Here is a 16,649-nt window from a genome sequence, read left to right as displayed (position 1 = left end):
GAGACGAAAAAAATGAGCCCACCCACAGCCCTGTAGGATGGCCCACAGCTTGTTCTCAAGCTGTGGGCCTGTAAAGCATGGGAGTGCTTTTGGTCATTTATATTGGCTGTTTTTATCAATATTTCAATGTTTTGGAAGCTTTATGTTATTTGGAACGTGGTTGTATAGAGAGAAATAATGTTTTGAAAATAACTACCAATAAAAGTGAACATATAAACAGTAAATATGGACAAAACATGGACATTCGCCTGGTATATTTTTGAAAGATTGTGTAATAACTGTTGTATATCATGTTTCTTTTCATCAAATTTAAAGTTACAGTTGTATTGTAGGTGTTTTAGAAGATATTCAGGTGCATTATAGTCTACCTTAGGATGGTTTTGATGGTTTATTGCATCAAAATAAAGTAGTATATATATATATATATATATAGGTAATCACACATGAAAATGACATGTGGAGTTCCCCAAGGCTCCATTCTGGGGCCTCTTGTTTAACATTTACATGCTTCCACTGGCTCAGATTATGAAAAACAACAAAATATGTTACCATAATTATGCAGATGACACACAGATTTACATAACCATATCACCAGGGGACTATGATCCCATACAAGCGCTGAGTAACTATATTGAGCAGGTCAACGATTGGATGTGCCAGAATTTTCTTCAATTCAACAAAGATAAAACTGAAGTTATTGTTTTTGGAGCCAGGGAGGAACGATTGAAAGTCAGTGCTCAGCTTCAATCTGTAATGTTAAGAACCACAAATCAAGCCAGAAATCTTGGTGTAGTCATGGACTCAGACCTGAATTTGAGGAGCCACATTAAGACAATTACAAAGTCAGCATACTATCACCTGAAGAATATATCAAGGATTAAAGGACTTATGTCTCAGCGAGATCTGGAAAAACTTATCCACGCATTTATCTTCAGTCGACTCAACTTCTGTAACAGTGTCCTTACAGGGCTCCCTAAGAAATCCATCAGACAGCTGCAGCTGATTCAGAATGCAGCTGCTCAAGTCCTCACTAAGACCAAAAAAGTGGATCACATCACTCCAGTTCTAAGGTCTTTACATTGGCTTCCTGTATGTCAAAGAATTGATTTCAAAATCCTGCTGTTAGTTTATAAAGCACTAAATGGTTTAGGGCCAAAATACATTTCTGATCTTCTGCTTCGTTATGAACCATCCAGACCTCTCAGGTCGTCTGGGGCAGGTCTGCTTTCTGTCCCCAGAGTCAAAACGAAACAAGGAGAAGCAGTGTTCAGTTATTATGCTCCGTATATCTGGAACAAACTCCCAGATAACTGCAGGTCTTTTAAATTAAGACTCAAAACTTTTCTTTTTACCATTGCTTTTAATTAAATATTTACACTGTGAGAAATGAGTAGGTAATTGAGTGAAAAGATAAAGAGAGCGAGACTGAACGGAGTGAAGGAAGTGGTCTTCAATCTCGCACCTGAGTGATTTGCAGGAACCTCTGTCCACCTGTAAACACGCAGGTGGGTCCAGAGTATAACTGGATCAAAGAAGCCTGCGGACAGACATGTCCTGGTTTCTCTGTAGTGTCCGAGGGTTTTTGGAGTTTCAGTGGACCCAAACATCGCTCTGGACCCCAGTACAGACTAGCTAGAGAGAGTAGATTAAGTGTACTTCTCTGTTTATTCTCTTTTCAAAATAATTGTAACTCAATTATTTGCTCAACCCCTTTTATTTAACTCTTTTAACCCTGATTGTACACTGCACTGTAACTTTTACTGTCCTGTTTATTATTATTATTATTATTATTTTTTAATCCTGTTTGTATTTTCTATTTCAACAAAATTATATTTTAATGTGTATTTTTTCAATTTCCCTATGTTGCTTTTATGTTTAATGTAAAGCACTTTGAATTGCCTTGTTGTTGAAATGTGCTATACAAATAAACTTGTCTTGTCTTAAAGTTCTGTTGTTGGCCTCTAAAGAATAAAACTGTTTGCATTAGGGTCTATACTGTATGTGAGCCGAGATTAACGTCACGTTTTTTGCGCGGTGGCTTCTGGGACAAACCATATTTGGAAGTTCAACTTCCGTCAGGTCTGCGTGCTGCAGCTGGATATTGTAGGTGCCAGATCCTTACCGCCAGCAAGGGCCGTTCTTCACATGTGCAAAATCTGTTCTGTCAGTAAAGGGTTACCGCAAATCTGCCTATTCAAAATGATCCAACTAAATCTTTCATATCGAGATAATGTTTTTTAATCACTGGAGATTTAACTGTTAACTATCATGTAATATGACTATACTTTAGATATTAAAAACGTAAAAAAATGTGAGAAAAACAAAGGAGGCTAACCCTAGCTGCTAGCACATCAGCTGTAGGGTTAGCCGGTCGACATGCATACAATCGCTGACTTAGGTTTAGGCACACACCCTGATGGTTAGGGTTAGGATAAGATCCTCTGGGTTCGTCTGAATTAGACGCCCTGTCTAGACTGGAAGCGCTAGTAGCTAGCTACCTACGGACACCAAAGAGTACCTTTTGCATCAAATAACGCTAATAAAGTGTAAGTATTTGATGCCCTGAGATGAGAACAGATAACACATGAATAATTATGAACAGACACATGGCCAACAGGGGATCAATTAAAACGAAAGGCAGATTAACTTTTACATGCCTTCACATTAACAGTGGAACCTGGCAAAGTGCCACTGATTAATTAGAAATATCAGAGCAAAACTGACATGAGCAGGCATTCCACTCAAAGTGGAATTCCATCTGGGTCAGCAGCTGTCAAATATGCAGTTTGTGTCTTGCACTGGTATGTCAGAGTTATTTATTATAGCACTTTCCACATGCGCCTTGGGTCACATATATTACTGATTCAGTGTACTCATCAAAATTTGAATTGACTGAATCCTAGAGTTTCAGTTCACTGTCCTCATTCCAGCACAGTAGCATCTTCACTAAGTAGCAAGAACACGGGGGAATGCCAGACTTTCCTAAATATGGATGTGGTATGGACATGTAAGCTTCTTTAATAGTGGAACAACCATGATCAAGGGTCACCTTACACGTTAATAATACTTTGTATGTATCTTTGCTAATGTAGTTTTATCTGACCAGTAAAAAACATACAGTATCTAAATGTTGAATTATTGAACAGTATTGACACCAGTGATGACATCTAATATTTCAGAAAAATCATATTAATAACTCAAGTTTGGGGTTTAAACTTGAGGCGTTAGGTTTGTGTTATCACGCAGGTCCAAACATTGTGGAGAGCAAAACATTTTATTACTAACACTGGAATAGTTCAATTTGTATATTATTATACAGAAACTAACTGCTTTACAAAAACAAAATGATACAATATCACATATATGTACAGTGTAGTAAATATACCATCTCAAATTGTACACAAAGTATTTACAATTGTCACACATACTGCATTAAAAACAAAACTCAAGACTATTACTCTACACACAGATTTTGCATAACATCAAATAAAACATGCCACATTTGATGTTTTTCATCTTTACAAATCCATGACTATTTTTAAATTAGTGCAAGTCAACCACTTGTTTAAGAGGTTATGGATACATAATCCTCATTATTTTCATTCACACAGAAGTCAGACTAAAATCTGGAAACAATGGCAATCTGCTAACATGGTGTTCAAATAAAATCTTGCCTTGAGATTTTTCCTGGTTGTTTTGTTAAAGCTACACTCGCTGATTCTGTGATATAGGGTTTGTGGACGCTTTTAAGAAAATCAGGGAGAGTAGCTTTAAGTTAGTTAACAGACAGTGAAAAGTGGTGAGTAGAGACGATGAACTAAGTTATATGATTAGACATTTCTGTGGAATCTGACACTGAAATCTGAATAAACGTGTACCTTTACAGCCTCAACAGCCCTGATTTTAGATCCTAAAATCCTTCCAACATGGACCTTCAGAGCCACTCTGTACCAACCCACCACCGCACCAAACATCCTCTGTGTTAGAAAATGTGACTTTAACCACTTAAGTTGATGAAAACCCATGGTTGAACTAGAGTTTGGTCTATTTAAGAAGGGCAGATGTTTCATTAAATAAAACATCAGCCAGTCAGTTTGTGGAAGTAGGCAGGGTTTGAACTTCTCTCCACTCTCACTTTCATGTGCCCAACTGTGTGCCACGCCACAAGTGCTTTCAAGGAGAGAAGTTTACGCCGTTATCCCCATTTATATCATTCATCAACTCTCTATGATGGGCAGAATTTTTGTTCAAGCTTTGACTGTGACCATTAGGAACAAGTATTAAGACTTTTGCCTTCAGATGTATTCAGATCATACCTTCTATGAAGTAATTCGTTGGAAGCATACTAACTCGGGTAGCAATCATATGACTTTCTGAAGCCCAAAACAATGCTCTGATTTTCAGCAGTGGAAAAATAATTTCTTGGTTTGGTCCTAGTACTGACAACACGTCAGTGATGGAGGGCAACAAGAAAAGTGAATTCAGTTTTTAATCATTCCTTTTAGTATTAAACTTTCCTTTGTGTCATTCTTTGAGGCAGAATTACAAAATACTCTTTCTAAGGCTGTCTAATGAAAATGTCCCTTTCCATGGAATTTATCTGATGATCATGTGTTTACTGAATGAGCTGCATGGACAGAAAAAAATAACAAATATACTCAGACAATACAATACAAGAAAGAAATCAGTAGTGAACTGATTCACAAATGTATCCATAAGGTAACATGAACACTTATGTTAAGAAACTGTCACTGAGCAGCACATGTGGAGATAGTGCTCAGACAAAAATAAAGTCAGAGTTGTACAACAATACTAAACTCTTGCCATGCATAGATGTTAAGGCAGGATAGAAGCGTTTTGAAGAACCAACCCTGCTGTGGACGGAGGCTGCGAGCGGAGCACTGATAAGCACAGTCCCACTCTACACCTGCTCAACCAAACAGAATGTGTACACAGATGGTTTACAAGCCCAGAGGACAGGGTCTGTGTGTTTAAACCCATTTCCACAGCAAACCATAGTTTAGATCACTTTGGGTGTCTTTCTACCCTTCAAGCAGCCACTGGTTCCCATTCATATCAGTTCAAATCAACCTGTAGGTAGTGGTATTGTCACAGGATTACAAACCTTTTGGTTATGTGGTAATGCGGAAAAACAAAAAGCTGAATTTGTGAGGCCAATACCTTGAGAGAAAATCCTTGAGGATTATCCAAATCTGTCCAAAATATGTTTTCGAAAGAAGAGCAGATCTGCTGCGCCCACATGCACTCTGAGGGTACAGAGAGCTGCTTTAAAACCAACGCTCGCCTCTGCAGCAATAATAACCTGCATGTTATTACCAAAGCTCTTAAAGGAAAAGTCCACCATTCTACTGAGGAACCTCATCAACTTGTGTCAGATGGATCCTGGTGCAGAGTGGGAGCTCAGGAATCAGTGTTTGAGTCTGAAGGACTGAAACCAAACCCAGACGTTAACGGTTTATGTTTCCATCTTCCTTCTTCTGTGCTGCATTGGAATTAGAAAATACGCCAAACAATAGTATGGACCTCACTTCTTTCTGCCTAGCGACTGAACTGTGTCTGTAGCTACAAATATAGTAAAAGGTCAAGTACTGTTTGATCAGGTCAGTCTTGTTAACATCTTTTATCATTTATTTTCTATTCAGAAAAGGCAAAGATTATAAATCTGTATAAATTGTCTGACTCAGACAATATGAAAGACTGATGTTTTTGAGAAGTTTGGCTTAATTTTAAGTGTGAACAGCTTATTGGTTACTTTCCTAGCTGTTTCTAGAGCTTTTAACCACATCTTACAATGTCCCTGCTGTGACCACAACCAAAACCTCAAACCCCAGCACTGACTAGGAAGGAGTCCAATTGACTTTTGTTGTTAAATAATACGTTTTTTGTTACAGAATGTGTCTTTACTGTGCAAAAAAGGTTGTAGAAACAGTATGTTTAGGTATTGCAACAGTGTCAAGGTGTCTTTTAGGGGAGATTTTTTCCGTTTAAGAGCCCACAGGACAAACCTCTGATGGTTATGGGTCCAGCTAAGACTGTTGAGGTGAAACAAATGGAGGGTGTGTGTGTGTGTGTGATGGGATCAACCATCACACTGTCGACAGCCTCTTTTCTATTCAAAAGGTAACTGGAGTTGGCATCATATTGCAGCGAGCTGACATGGCGATGTGTCCTCCCTATCCACGTTACATATAAAATTCATTGTTGACAAAGGAGTTTGAGAGTTGAGGATTATTGCCTATTACACAATTTCCCTTGTCACTGTGTAAACAAATTAAAATACTAGGCCACTGAAAATACAGTTCATTCTAAAAAGAACTTACGCGTTTCCCCTAGTGTTCTGGAGTCTTCATGTTAATACACTGAAAGTGTTTGAAAAGAAGATTTGTGTAGCACTATGTAGCTGTACAGGATAAATACTTCAGGCAACAGGGTATGTGGATGATTGTATATTTGACGATCATTGGAGGCCGGTCTTGAGGCAGCTCGTGTGAACTCGTGGTGATATGGACGGCTCGCCTCCATAATTAGTACCTGTTCTTTGTCCCCAGCAAGGTTTGACTTTTACTTTACAAATTGTACACATTGAAAAACCCTGACAAAGGCACACCATGGAGAAAACGTTAACATCTAAATTAGCACTAAGAACTAGTTCTACATATTCTGTGTTCTATGTAAAATATATACAGGACTGGGAGAGGGGCGCTGAGATGTCGAGCAGGTCCAGAGTGAAGGTCCCGTATCACAGATGCCTCCGTCATTTGGTCATCTGGCTGACACAGGAGTAATTAGTCATAAGGAAGGCCAAGAGATGGGTTACAGATCAAACTACATTTTGTGGCTCCTCCCTGTGTAAACTGTCTGTCCAAACTGGATTCCCGTCAGCCTCAGAGGGATTAAAAAAAATAATAATTAGTTTCACTCGTATGACCACTGTCACTGCAGAAGACACGCGGCTCTTGAACATCTGTGAAGAAGAGCTTAAACATCGACTCCAGAGAAGAACAGCGAGGAGGCAACAGAAGCTTCTCCTCCTCCGCGAGCCATCTCAAAGGTTGTCCATACCAAGATTCCTTCTCAGAGCAAAACAGCAAATCACTTCCACTGCCAGAACAGCAACCATGAAGAAGGAGAAGGAAATAAAAAGAGCAAGTGGAGTGCAGCATGAGGCCCCGCAGGCTGGGGTGTGGGAGGGGGCGGAGGGGTGAGGGGACTGGGTGTTCTCTGGCTGATCAGACGATCTTCTTAATGCTGGGTCTCTTGAAGCTACCGGCGCTGCGCTGCTTCTGGACCTGACTGGCTGAACCGTGGCGAGTACGACCCATGCTGGACAGAGCAGAACTGGGGGAGAGCTGGACGTTCTCCTTATCCACACCTGGAGGACCACAGGGAAGACAGATAAACACCATTTTAACATCAGTGTCAACAACAATTTACTAACTCAAACCTTTCCTTGACTTTTCAATAAATCAGTGGTTCCCAACTGGGAACATGACTTTTTATCTGTTTTGATATCAGCATTATATATTGGCAGCCCTGCGCTCTAAATATCTATGTCTACCATTAAAAAATCTGTATTAGACGAGCACTAGTTGACTGTAGCAGTTCTTTCAAGCAGCCCACTGCAGAGGTGGGGAAGAAGACAAAGGTCTGTAATTTTCTAATGTTAAACTCAGATAAAACTGAAGTTATTGTTCTGGGGCCCAAGCCCCTCCGTGACGCATTATCCAAAGATCTACTTTCCCTGGATGGCATCGCCCTGGCCTCCAGCACCACTGTGAGGAATCTACGTCTTTTTTCTTCCTCACTCACAGTGAAGAACTTCCACTCTGACCACATGTTTAAGTGAGAGTGTGGCTGCGACAATAGTTGCTTACTGCGTGTGACGCAACGTGCACATGGCTTAAACCATCATGCAGCGCAGCATGCATGTAAATCTGAAGTCTTTCCATTATTAGAATGTAAAGATGCCAACATAGCTTTTAAAAGGTTATTTCAGCAAACTTTCCCAAGTAAAGTCTATCATCACCATGACTGCTCATGAATGGAAAACACCACAGCGGCCTCCTCCACAGGTTCGGTGGCAATTGGTGAGAAACACTCACTAGAAGTCCATCAATATATCACCTTTCTAGTAATTACACTACAGGGGAGTGTCATGTTCAAGTGTCTTTCCTTCAGTCACTCACTAGAAAATCTTAAAGATTGAACTGACTTATATTATTGTCTACTGATGTCAAATAAGACATCACCTTCAGCACCAATTTCAAGTACTGAATTGTTCTCCTGCATCTGAATTTATAAACAACCTGGGGTGATGTAGCATAAGCAGGTGACTTGCTTCCTTTCTGCATTTACAGCAGGTACAATGTTCTGTCCTGGGACTCAAAGAAACAGAACACCACCAGTCTGGAAATGGATTTAATCAGTTGCAGACTGGGGTTTGACAATGACTAAGTTTAGAGGACTAGAGTTCATGCAGAGACTGTCTGTCTGTCTGTCTGACCTGGTGAGTGCTGCGAGGTGGCCAGTGAGGTCATGGAGTTGGACAGGTTGAGGTTGGCAGTGATGCTGAGCTGGCTCTGGCTGGTGGGGGGGTAGGGTGAGGTGGGCGTCCTCAGCTGCTCCTCCCCTCGCTCCTCATCAGCTGCAGGCAGGTAGCTGTCAATCAACGCTTCCAGAAACTTGACGATCAGCTCAGCATAGTCTGGTATCTGTGTTTGCTGCAGGGTTAGCAGTGTGTGTGTGTGTGGGAACAGGACAGACAAGGTGAAACATGTCAACAGGTTAATAAAATATGTCCTCAGTCATTGTAACCTAATGATTTATTTAAAGTCACTGTAACACAACATACTTTTAGAATCATGGCTGCTCTATGATCTGTATCGATGCCCCCCAATGGTTTGGTACGCAGGTGAACTCCGGCCAAGGGTATTATAGTTTTGGATTTTGCATTAGTTTTTATTTTTATTTAGTTCTGACTTTTTGTTTTTAATCTCAGTATAGTTTTAATTTGTTTTTAACGTGGGTTTGCTAGTTTAGTTTTTATTTTTTGAAAATGCTTAGTTTTAATTTATTTTTTGAAAATGCTTAGTTTTAATTTAGTGTTTAGTTTTTGAAAATGCTTAGTTTTAGTTTAGTTAAAATTTTTTGAAAATGCTTAGTTTTAATTTATTTTTTGAAAATGCTTAGTTTTAGTTTAGTTTTAATTTTTTGAAAATGCTTAGTTTTAATTTAGTGTTTAGTTTTTGAAAATGCTTAGTTTTAGTTTAGTTAAAATTTTTTGAAAATGCTTAGTTTTAATTTATTTTTTGAAAATGCTTAGTTTTAGTTTAGTTTTTATTTTTTGAAAATGCTTAGTTTTAATTTAGTGTTTAGTTTTTGAAAATGCTTAGTTTTAGTTTAGTTAAAATTTTTTGAAAATGCTTAGTTTTAATTTATTTTTGAAAATGCTTAGTTTTAGTTTAGTTTTAATTTTTTGAAAATGCTTAGTTTTAATTTTTTGAAAATGCTTAGTTTTAGTTTAGTTTTAATTTTTTGAAAATGATTAGTTTTAATTTTTTGAAAATGCTTAGTTTTAGTTTAGTTTTAATTTTTTGAAAATGCTTAGTTTTAATTTTTTGAAAATGCTTAGTTTTAGTTTAGTTTTTTTTAGTTTAAGTGTTAGTTTTAGTCTTTGTCGCTGCACGATGCCAAGCTCAGTTCAGGTTGGTTCAGTCTTGTTTATTTTATTTATTTATTTATTTTTTTTACAAGTACAATCATTAGAAATAATAAAGATTTGTGAAAAGGGACACCCCTTTTAAGATGTATCTGAAGCTTGTACATAGGGGCCCAAACACTAAGCAAATACATATTTTTGCTTAGCACACGTTAACCCAGAGCACGTGGAGCTCACAGTCAGTGGGCAAGTTTATTCCACACACAGGATGCTAAGCCAGACCATCAGAACAGAACAAAACAAGGAAAAGAAAACCACCAGACAGCAACTCACTACCTGCAACCCAAACAAAACAAAACACAGATCCATACAGTTGTTGCATTCATATTATTTTGTACACATGAATGTAAAAGACAATGGAAAACATGTTAAAATCCCACCAACTACCAGCCGATCCCTACCTGGGTCTCCCAGACTAAGTTAGCCTCCCCCCAGTGTATCCTCGTAACAGCAGTCGCCACCTGCTACGGAGTGGCCAGACGCCGCCCTGACCCCGGCCTCTCTTGATGGACACGCAGCGTGCCAGCTCTTCATGCGGAGGACAAAATCATAACACACCCGCACCAACAGGTGCCTATCAACTAATCACCGTGCACCGCTGTGCTGCCGGTCCGGACCATAGGTCTGGCCAGACCAACTGCCCCGCAACGTCACTTCCCCCGACTTCAAATCCACCTGAAATGTAGGCTTATTTAGGTCCTATGAAATAAATAAATAAATAAACAAAAACTAAGGACATTTACTCTTTGATTTTAGTTTAATTAGTTTTACAATCCTACAATACAGTTTTAGTTAGTTATTTTTTGTAAAGCCTTGTTTTTTTTTTTTTTTTCACTTAACGACAATGTTTTTTCAAATCTAGTTTTCGTTATTTCCTTCATCTTCGCTTACGATAATAACCTTGACTCCGGCAAGTTTAACCATCACAGCATGAAAAACAGTTTTACTGCTGCTATTACTTGTTAAAGTAAAAATTCCATAAGTCGATGAGCAGAGAGTGTTTTGGGGGTGCGACTGACTTAAAAGCGTCACTTTCGCCTCCATTGGGAGAAACCCCGTAGGCTGTGACTTGGGGCATGTTGAGTAGTGTAACATGGACTCTGGGCTGCTTGTCATCATAGAGACAGATCATCAGATTGTGATTATCATTATTACAGCTCCACTCGCTCCTCGGAGCAGCTTGGTCTCTTTGTCCGTCTGAGACACAGTAGCCTTCAGTGTTCTTAGGCTATGATGTTACTTGTGATGTCAAACCAATCAGTATAATCCAGAGATAATCCATCAGATAGTGCTGTGGGTGGGCCATTGACACTGACAGGGACAGGCGGCTACATCAGAGCTGAAGTAGCGCGTTTTGAAATGAATTTAAACCTAACCTTTTGTTTTGCTAATCTGAAAAATTATCTAAACTGAGTTTTCTGATACATTGCACCACTAATTTGAATACATAAACACCTTGTTCATGTTCATGTCAACACCTTATCCAGTTGATTTGACTTGCATATTAAGAAAACATGACTTGATTCAGTGTTAATCATTGAAATGACTCTTTTCATGTAATTACAGAGCTTAAAGCAAGAAAATGTTCTATGCCTGAAATGTGTTCGGAGGTTACAACAAAGAAGGAGGGTAGGGGGCAGGAGCGTAACTTTGTGTTGTGTGTCTTCGCTTTCTTCAACTGGTGTTTACCTCTGTTGTTTCCTGTTGTCCTATCTTGCAGGTGCTGTCCTGTCTCCGTAATGTCTGTTTGTGGTGTTTGTGCCCCCCATCCCAATTTCTGCCCCCCTGTCTGCCTGGTGACAAATTAATACATAACTAAATAAATAATAAGGATGACAAAGTATATTAAAACTGTCTTGTTAAAGCAAAATCTGTCTGGCACAACATGGTATCCAGCTCTTCATACTATATATACCAGGCTGCGGGGCAGGACAGGTAAAAAACATTAACAAAATGCAAGAATATTTTCTACAGACATAGTTATATATTGTGGAATATACTCCAGAATTCTGGCACAGTACCTGAAAACTTTAAGTCCTGTAATCAGCAATGTACTGGAGAATTGGGGTCACTGTAAAACATCTAAGCTCCTAATTTAAAACACTGTCTTAAAACCACTATGTAGAGAATTTTAAAATGTCTGTTGTCTGGTAGTATCAAAAAGGACACTGTGGAAGGCAGCGATACACGCTGCTACTCCGCTAAATGACTGCTCAGACCCAATGAATGCCCCCATGAAGCAAGGTGTTAGTTAGCACTGCTGACTTGAGAGAAAGGTGCACAAATGAACCAGAAAAAAGCTGAAAAAGTCTCTTCATACAAATACGATAAAATTTGGCTGTAACATTTACTTTTAATAGTCACATTGATAATCTTGTAAAAAAAACTCAGCCCAACTCAGGTTTTTATTTTTGTTTGAAGAATGGCTTTCCATTTGCAGTAAGAAAATATCTTGTCCGGTCCACATTTTTAGCTGTTTAGGTGATGGTGATCACTGTATTTTTTTTTGTTTTGTTAACTGGATGGCTGTCACGGAAAATACAGAGGACAATTCATATGAACCTTTTCATCTTCAGATCCAGTCTCGGTAAACGCCCCATCTCCCGTTTCAGTAATATGGGTAGATCATTAAGGAGGATCATTATCTGTTCCGAACTACGCGCTAAGCACTCTGGGTTTAGAATCATTTCGATAAATATTAACTTCATTTGCAGAAGTAAATGCCCAAATATTGATGAAGAATGTAAGTGTTCGAAATAGTCCAGCTTCCCTTTCCTGCCTCTCAGGTTCCACCTCACTGTGCTCACAGTGAATGCTGTGAATTAACAAGGCAGATTTATTCATGATTTTACAACACAGGGTTGCATAACAAGTTTAAGTACTAAATTCCCTTTTTGTTACTCACAAAACATATGTAATATATACTGTATATATATAAAAGTTATATATGGTTGAACAGGTCAATAACAACTATTGTACATGGTGCATTTCTGTGGATGAATTTAGGAGCCTGCGGGAAGACGCCGCTCTGGTTAGAAGCAGATGCTTCCGTATCTCTTTCCAGATGGCAGCAGGGTGAACAGGCTATACATTTACATTTAGCTGATGCTTTTATCCAAAGCGACTTACAATGGCTATTTATGTCAGAGGTTGCATGCCTCTGGAGCAGCTAGGTGTCTTGCTCAGGGACACATTGGTGTCTCACGGTGGATTCAATTCTCTTTAAATAGGGTAATGACGTTAGTCTCTGACTTTTTTTCTTTGCATCTCAGAGAACACAGATACATGGGAGAGATTCTGAATGTGTAGAAAGTTTTGAACATGAGCAGATAAGTGTTTCCCATACGTTCATTTATTTTTGGCAGCCCACCGCAATATCAATGCTGACGGCAACATTGATTTTCAATTGGTTTAACTAGGCCTATTTAAAATCGTATTTGATTGCAGAGCTGCAGGCAGCGCGTATTCGTGCAGCACATCCTCTTGCTCGTCCCTCTCGCTCTCTCTCCCTGATGAACACCGCTGCACAAATCGGTCCAACACAAGGCTGTCAATGACGGAGACCCAGCTTAAAAAAGTTAAAAGCAAGCATGTAAGGAGCCTAGCTAATAAGGAGAGCTAATGTTAGAATACAGCTGGGTTTTCGAGGCTAACACACTAGCTGGTATAATATAATAATATCAGTCACCATTAATGATTGCATTTGTATTTTCTGTATTTTGTATTTATTGTACGTATCCAACAGTTTTTATTGTTATGTTTATTAAGTGGTTGTTTTGCGTCCTTTCTTTTGGTTTGTGTACCTACCCAGAGACAACAGAAGAAAAGTAGCTAGTAGCCATAGACTGTATAAAACAATGGACAGTGTCTGTGATGTCACCCGTTGGTTTCTGAAGAGCTGTTTTGAAGCTCAAAATTGGCAGAACTGGCCAGCGCCATCTCGGCAGCACATCACTCCTGACCAAACCAAAAATAGACATAGAGGTGGGTGGAGCTGAGGTGACTGGTTGCTGAACCACGCCCGCCTAGTTTGATGTGACCGAGTTAGCTGAGGATAAGGAGCTAATGCTATATGCTACTCTGTGTTAGCAGAAGTAGCTTTTACCCGGAGTTTGTCTGGTTGGAGGTTGGTAGCCTGTGGCTGCATCGTTACCAGCTTATCGTGGAGGTACACACACCACTTAAAGGGGCATTATGTAGTTTCCAGCGGCCACTAGCGGTGCGGTTTAAGACTGCAACCAGATGTTTGCTCGTACGCGTGCTCGCTTGAACTCATGAGCGAGCATAATCCGAAACACAAGCACTTTCATACAGAAATACCACAATAAACACATGAACACCAGCATGCTGTGACTTTTCTTCAGACATGTTAAGGCTCTGTTACTTCAACGTTCCCGTCTCAGAGGCAGTTCAACATCAGCGCTGTACCTTTCATTCAGCGCAGCGAGCCGCATATCGGCTCAATACTCCCGAAAAAAGGCAGAGTGACCGCGGCTACAGACATACAGGGAGACTGCTTCACACAATATACTGGAAACTCAGGTAAACCCCTACTGCAACATTACAGTAATAGTTTTATCAACTGCAGGTTGAACTAATCCATGCTCGTTACATGATCACGGTACATTTACTGCATTTAGCATTTACTCTGTGTGTAGCAATGTCAGCACAGCAAAATGTATTGTAGTGATGCAAAAGTCACTCTTTTGAAAGACTCGAGTCACCAAATCTCGTTCATTAAAATTTTTTTTGTTTTTTGTGCTGTGAAGCTGCAGTGTTGTATATTATGTAGGTCACGTTAGTTACAGAGACTGAGAGGTGGAGAAGCTGTGTACCTGAGTATCGGTAAAAGGCAATAAATCTAAATTGAACGTTGCGAAGCAAACAGCACCTGGTCCGAGCTAATGTAGCGTTAGCTGGCTGCTCCTGGCTGCATCACTATAGGCGAACGTTAGTAAACAAATTGCTCCACATTTGCTTTTTACCATTCTTGCAGGCTAAATCAACACTTTGACAAAATACCAGTGGCACACAGGAAAGTAACATGGGTTGCGTTAGTTGATGAAGTAACGTGGAAAGATGTAACTTTGCACTGGATAACTTTAGCAACTGCTCGGCGTTAGCCGGCGAGGTAACGTGACTTTCTCTGTTTCTTCAGCTTTACTAATGCTCACTTAGTTCTTACTTGACATCAACTGAACCTGTTTGGTCTGATGGGCTTCAGCACATAAACCTTTATTGTTGTTTTGGATCCTTACGTGGAGCCTGTGTTTTGCTGTGAGCTGGTTGTTTTATGGTGTTAGTGGACTGCATGTCGTTAGCTGCCGTGTTGTCGCTGTAGTCAGAGAGAGGCTCGGGATCGCGCATAGGTCTGAATCACACCCGGAGACCTCACATTAAAAGCAGAATAGTGGCTGATGCAAGCAACAGAGAAAACATGCATGTGCTTCATTTCTAAGTGAGTTTTGAGCCCAGTGACAAAAAGGCAATGAAAATTTTATTTATTAAATCAAAAACTTACATATAGCCCCTTTAAAGTAACTATTTCTCTGTTATGTAGGTTATACTACACAAGGTTTAAAATGCTTCAACGTTTTTTAATAAAAATATATGTGGTAATTTGCCACACTAGATTATGTGGATACATTTATTGTTATGGCTACTAGACATTTGACAGCTGATATTCCATTTTCTGGCAACACAAAAACATACTGTTGACGATTGTTAATGACTGTCATCGATATGTCGAGGTGTTGCTCCCTTGTTCCATTTTCTCCCAAATGTGTGACATAATAGTAGTGTCAACCAAACTGAGGCATCTTTAATAGTTAACTATATATTTTACATTAACTACCTGGATCAGATGTCCCACCTGGTGGCAGACAACTTCAGAGACCTGGAACGCCTCCTTAGTGTGCTGGACGTCTGTATCTGATGGCATGGACTGACGTGGAAAGGCCTTCTCCCCTTCTGTTTACTTTTACATTTAGTTTTAATGTTGTCCTTATGTGTTTTTATGCACATTTAAAAAATATATAAAAATGATAGTTCACATTGGAAAAAATTCTCTAAATATTTGCACTACTTTTGTCTTTATGTTTGTAAGATTTCAAATTCTGTCTGTCAGTTCCCAGGACAAGTTAATCTTACAACACAGATAAAATATCAAACATTAAAGCTGAACTCTTGCTAAGGGACATCAGTCTAGTACAAGTTGAAATGTAAAAATGGTCCCAAGTTTTTTCAAGGTTCACATGAAATGTTGAATAGTATTTATTAAGTGTACTTCTGTGTGTGCAGGAGTATTTTCACGTTCTACCTTATACTTAATATAAATATAAATAAGGAGTCTTACACTCAGGACCAGAGCCTGACTAGTTTTTGAAGAGTGCCTTGTTTGCTGCTCTGATTTAAGTCTAGTATAAACACAGAAGAATGTGCACACATCCAAACCAACCTGTAGGTAAGTGATGAAACAAAGAAATGACCTGCACAGAGTAACAATGAATCCAACTATGTGGTGTCATTAATTGTGATGATGCAAACTATGAGGTCTCAGAGCTGATCGAATGCACCTGTGGTAAATAGGTGCATCTCTACAAATGTTAGATAACAATATATTCAATTAACATAAGAAACTGATGAATGAAGAATGTTATTTTATTTTAAGTAAATTTAGTCTGATCAATTTTATATAACAAAAATTATTTCTAATACAAAAGCAAAAGCTGAACACATTAAAATCATATCTTGCATTCATGGAAACATCAATATTAAAAGGTTACAAATGTAAAAGTAGTTTTTTATGACTTGAAGTAATGTACTGCAACAGTAAATATAATGACAGAAGAACCCAGTGATAATTTTAAATCAGTAGAGTCCAGATGTTAAAGTAAAACAAAAGCAAAAG

At 39.0% G+C, this 16,649-nt stretch overlaps 1 protein-coding gene across 1 annotated transcript in view; it reads right to left on the bottom strand.

The window, feature by feature from the left end:
• Window positions 1-6,454: 6,454 nt before the first annotated feature.
• The window catches only part of nf1a (neurofibromin 1a), a 176,119-nt gene continuing 165,924 nt past the window's right edge, over window positions 6,455-16,649 (bottom strand). The window contains exons 55-56 of the mRNA XM_046075025.1: window positions 8,525-8,741; window positions 6,455-7,393 (exon numbers count right to left, since the gene is read on the bottom strand). Of these exons, the coding sequence (XP_045930981.1) occupies window positions 7,251-7,393; window positions 8,525-8,741 (360 nt within the window). The 3' untranslated portion in view covers window positions 6,455-7,250. The remainder of the gene's footprint in view (window positions 7,394-8,524; window positions 8,742-16,649) is intronic.

Source organism: Micropterus dolomieu, linkage group LG17, assembly GCF_021292245.1.
Source record: "Micropterus dolomieu isolate WLL.071019.BEF.003 ecotype Adirondacks linkage group LG17, ASM2129224v1, whole genome shotgun sequence".
Classification (NCBI taxonomy): domain Eukaryota; kingdom Metazoa; phylum Chordata; class Actinopteri; order Centrarchiformes; family Centrarchidae; genus Micropterus; species Micropterus dolomieu.
The sequence above is the reverse complement of the archived record's forward strand: the minus strand, read 5'-3'. Positions and strand labels throughout refer to the sequence as shown.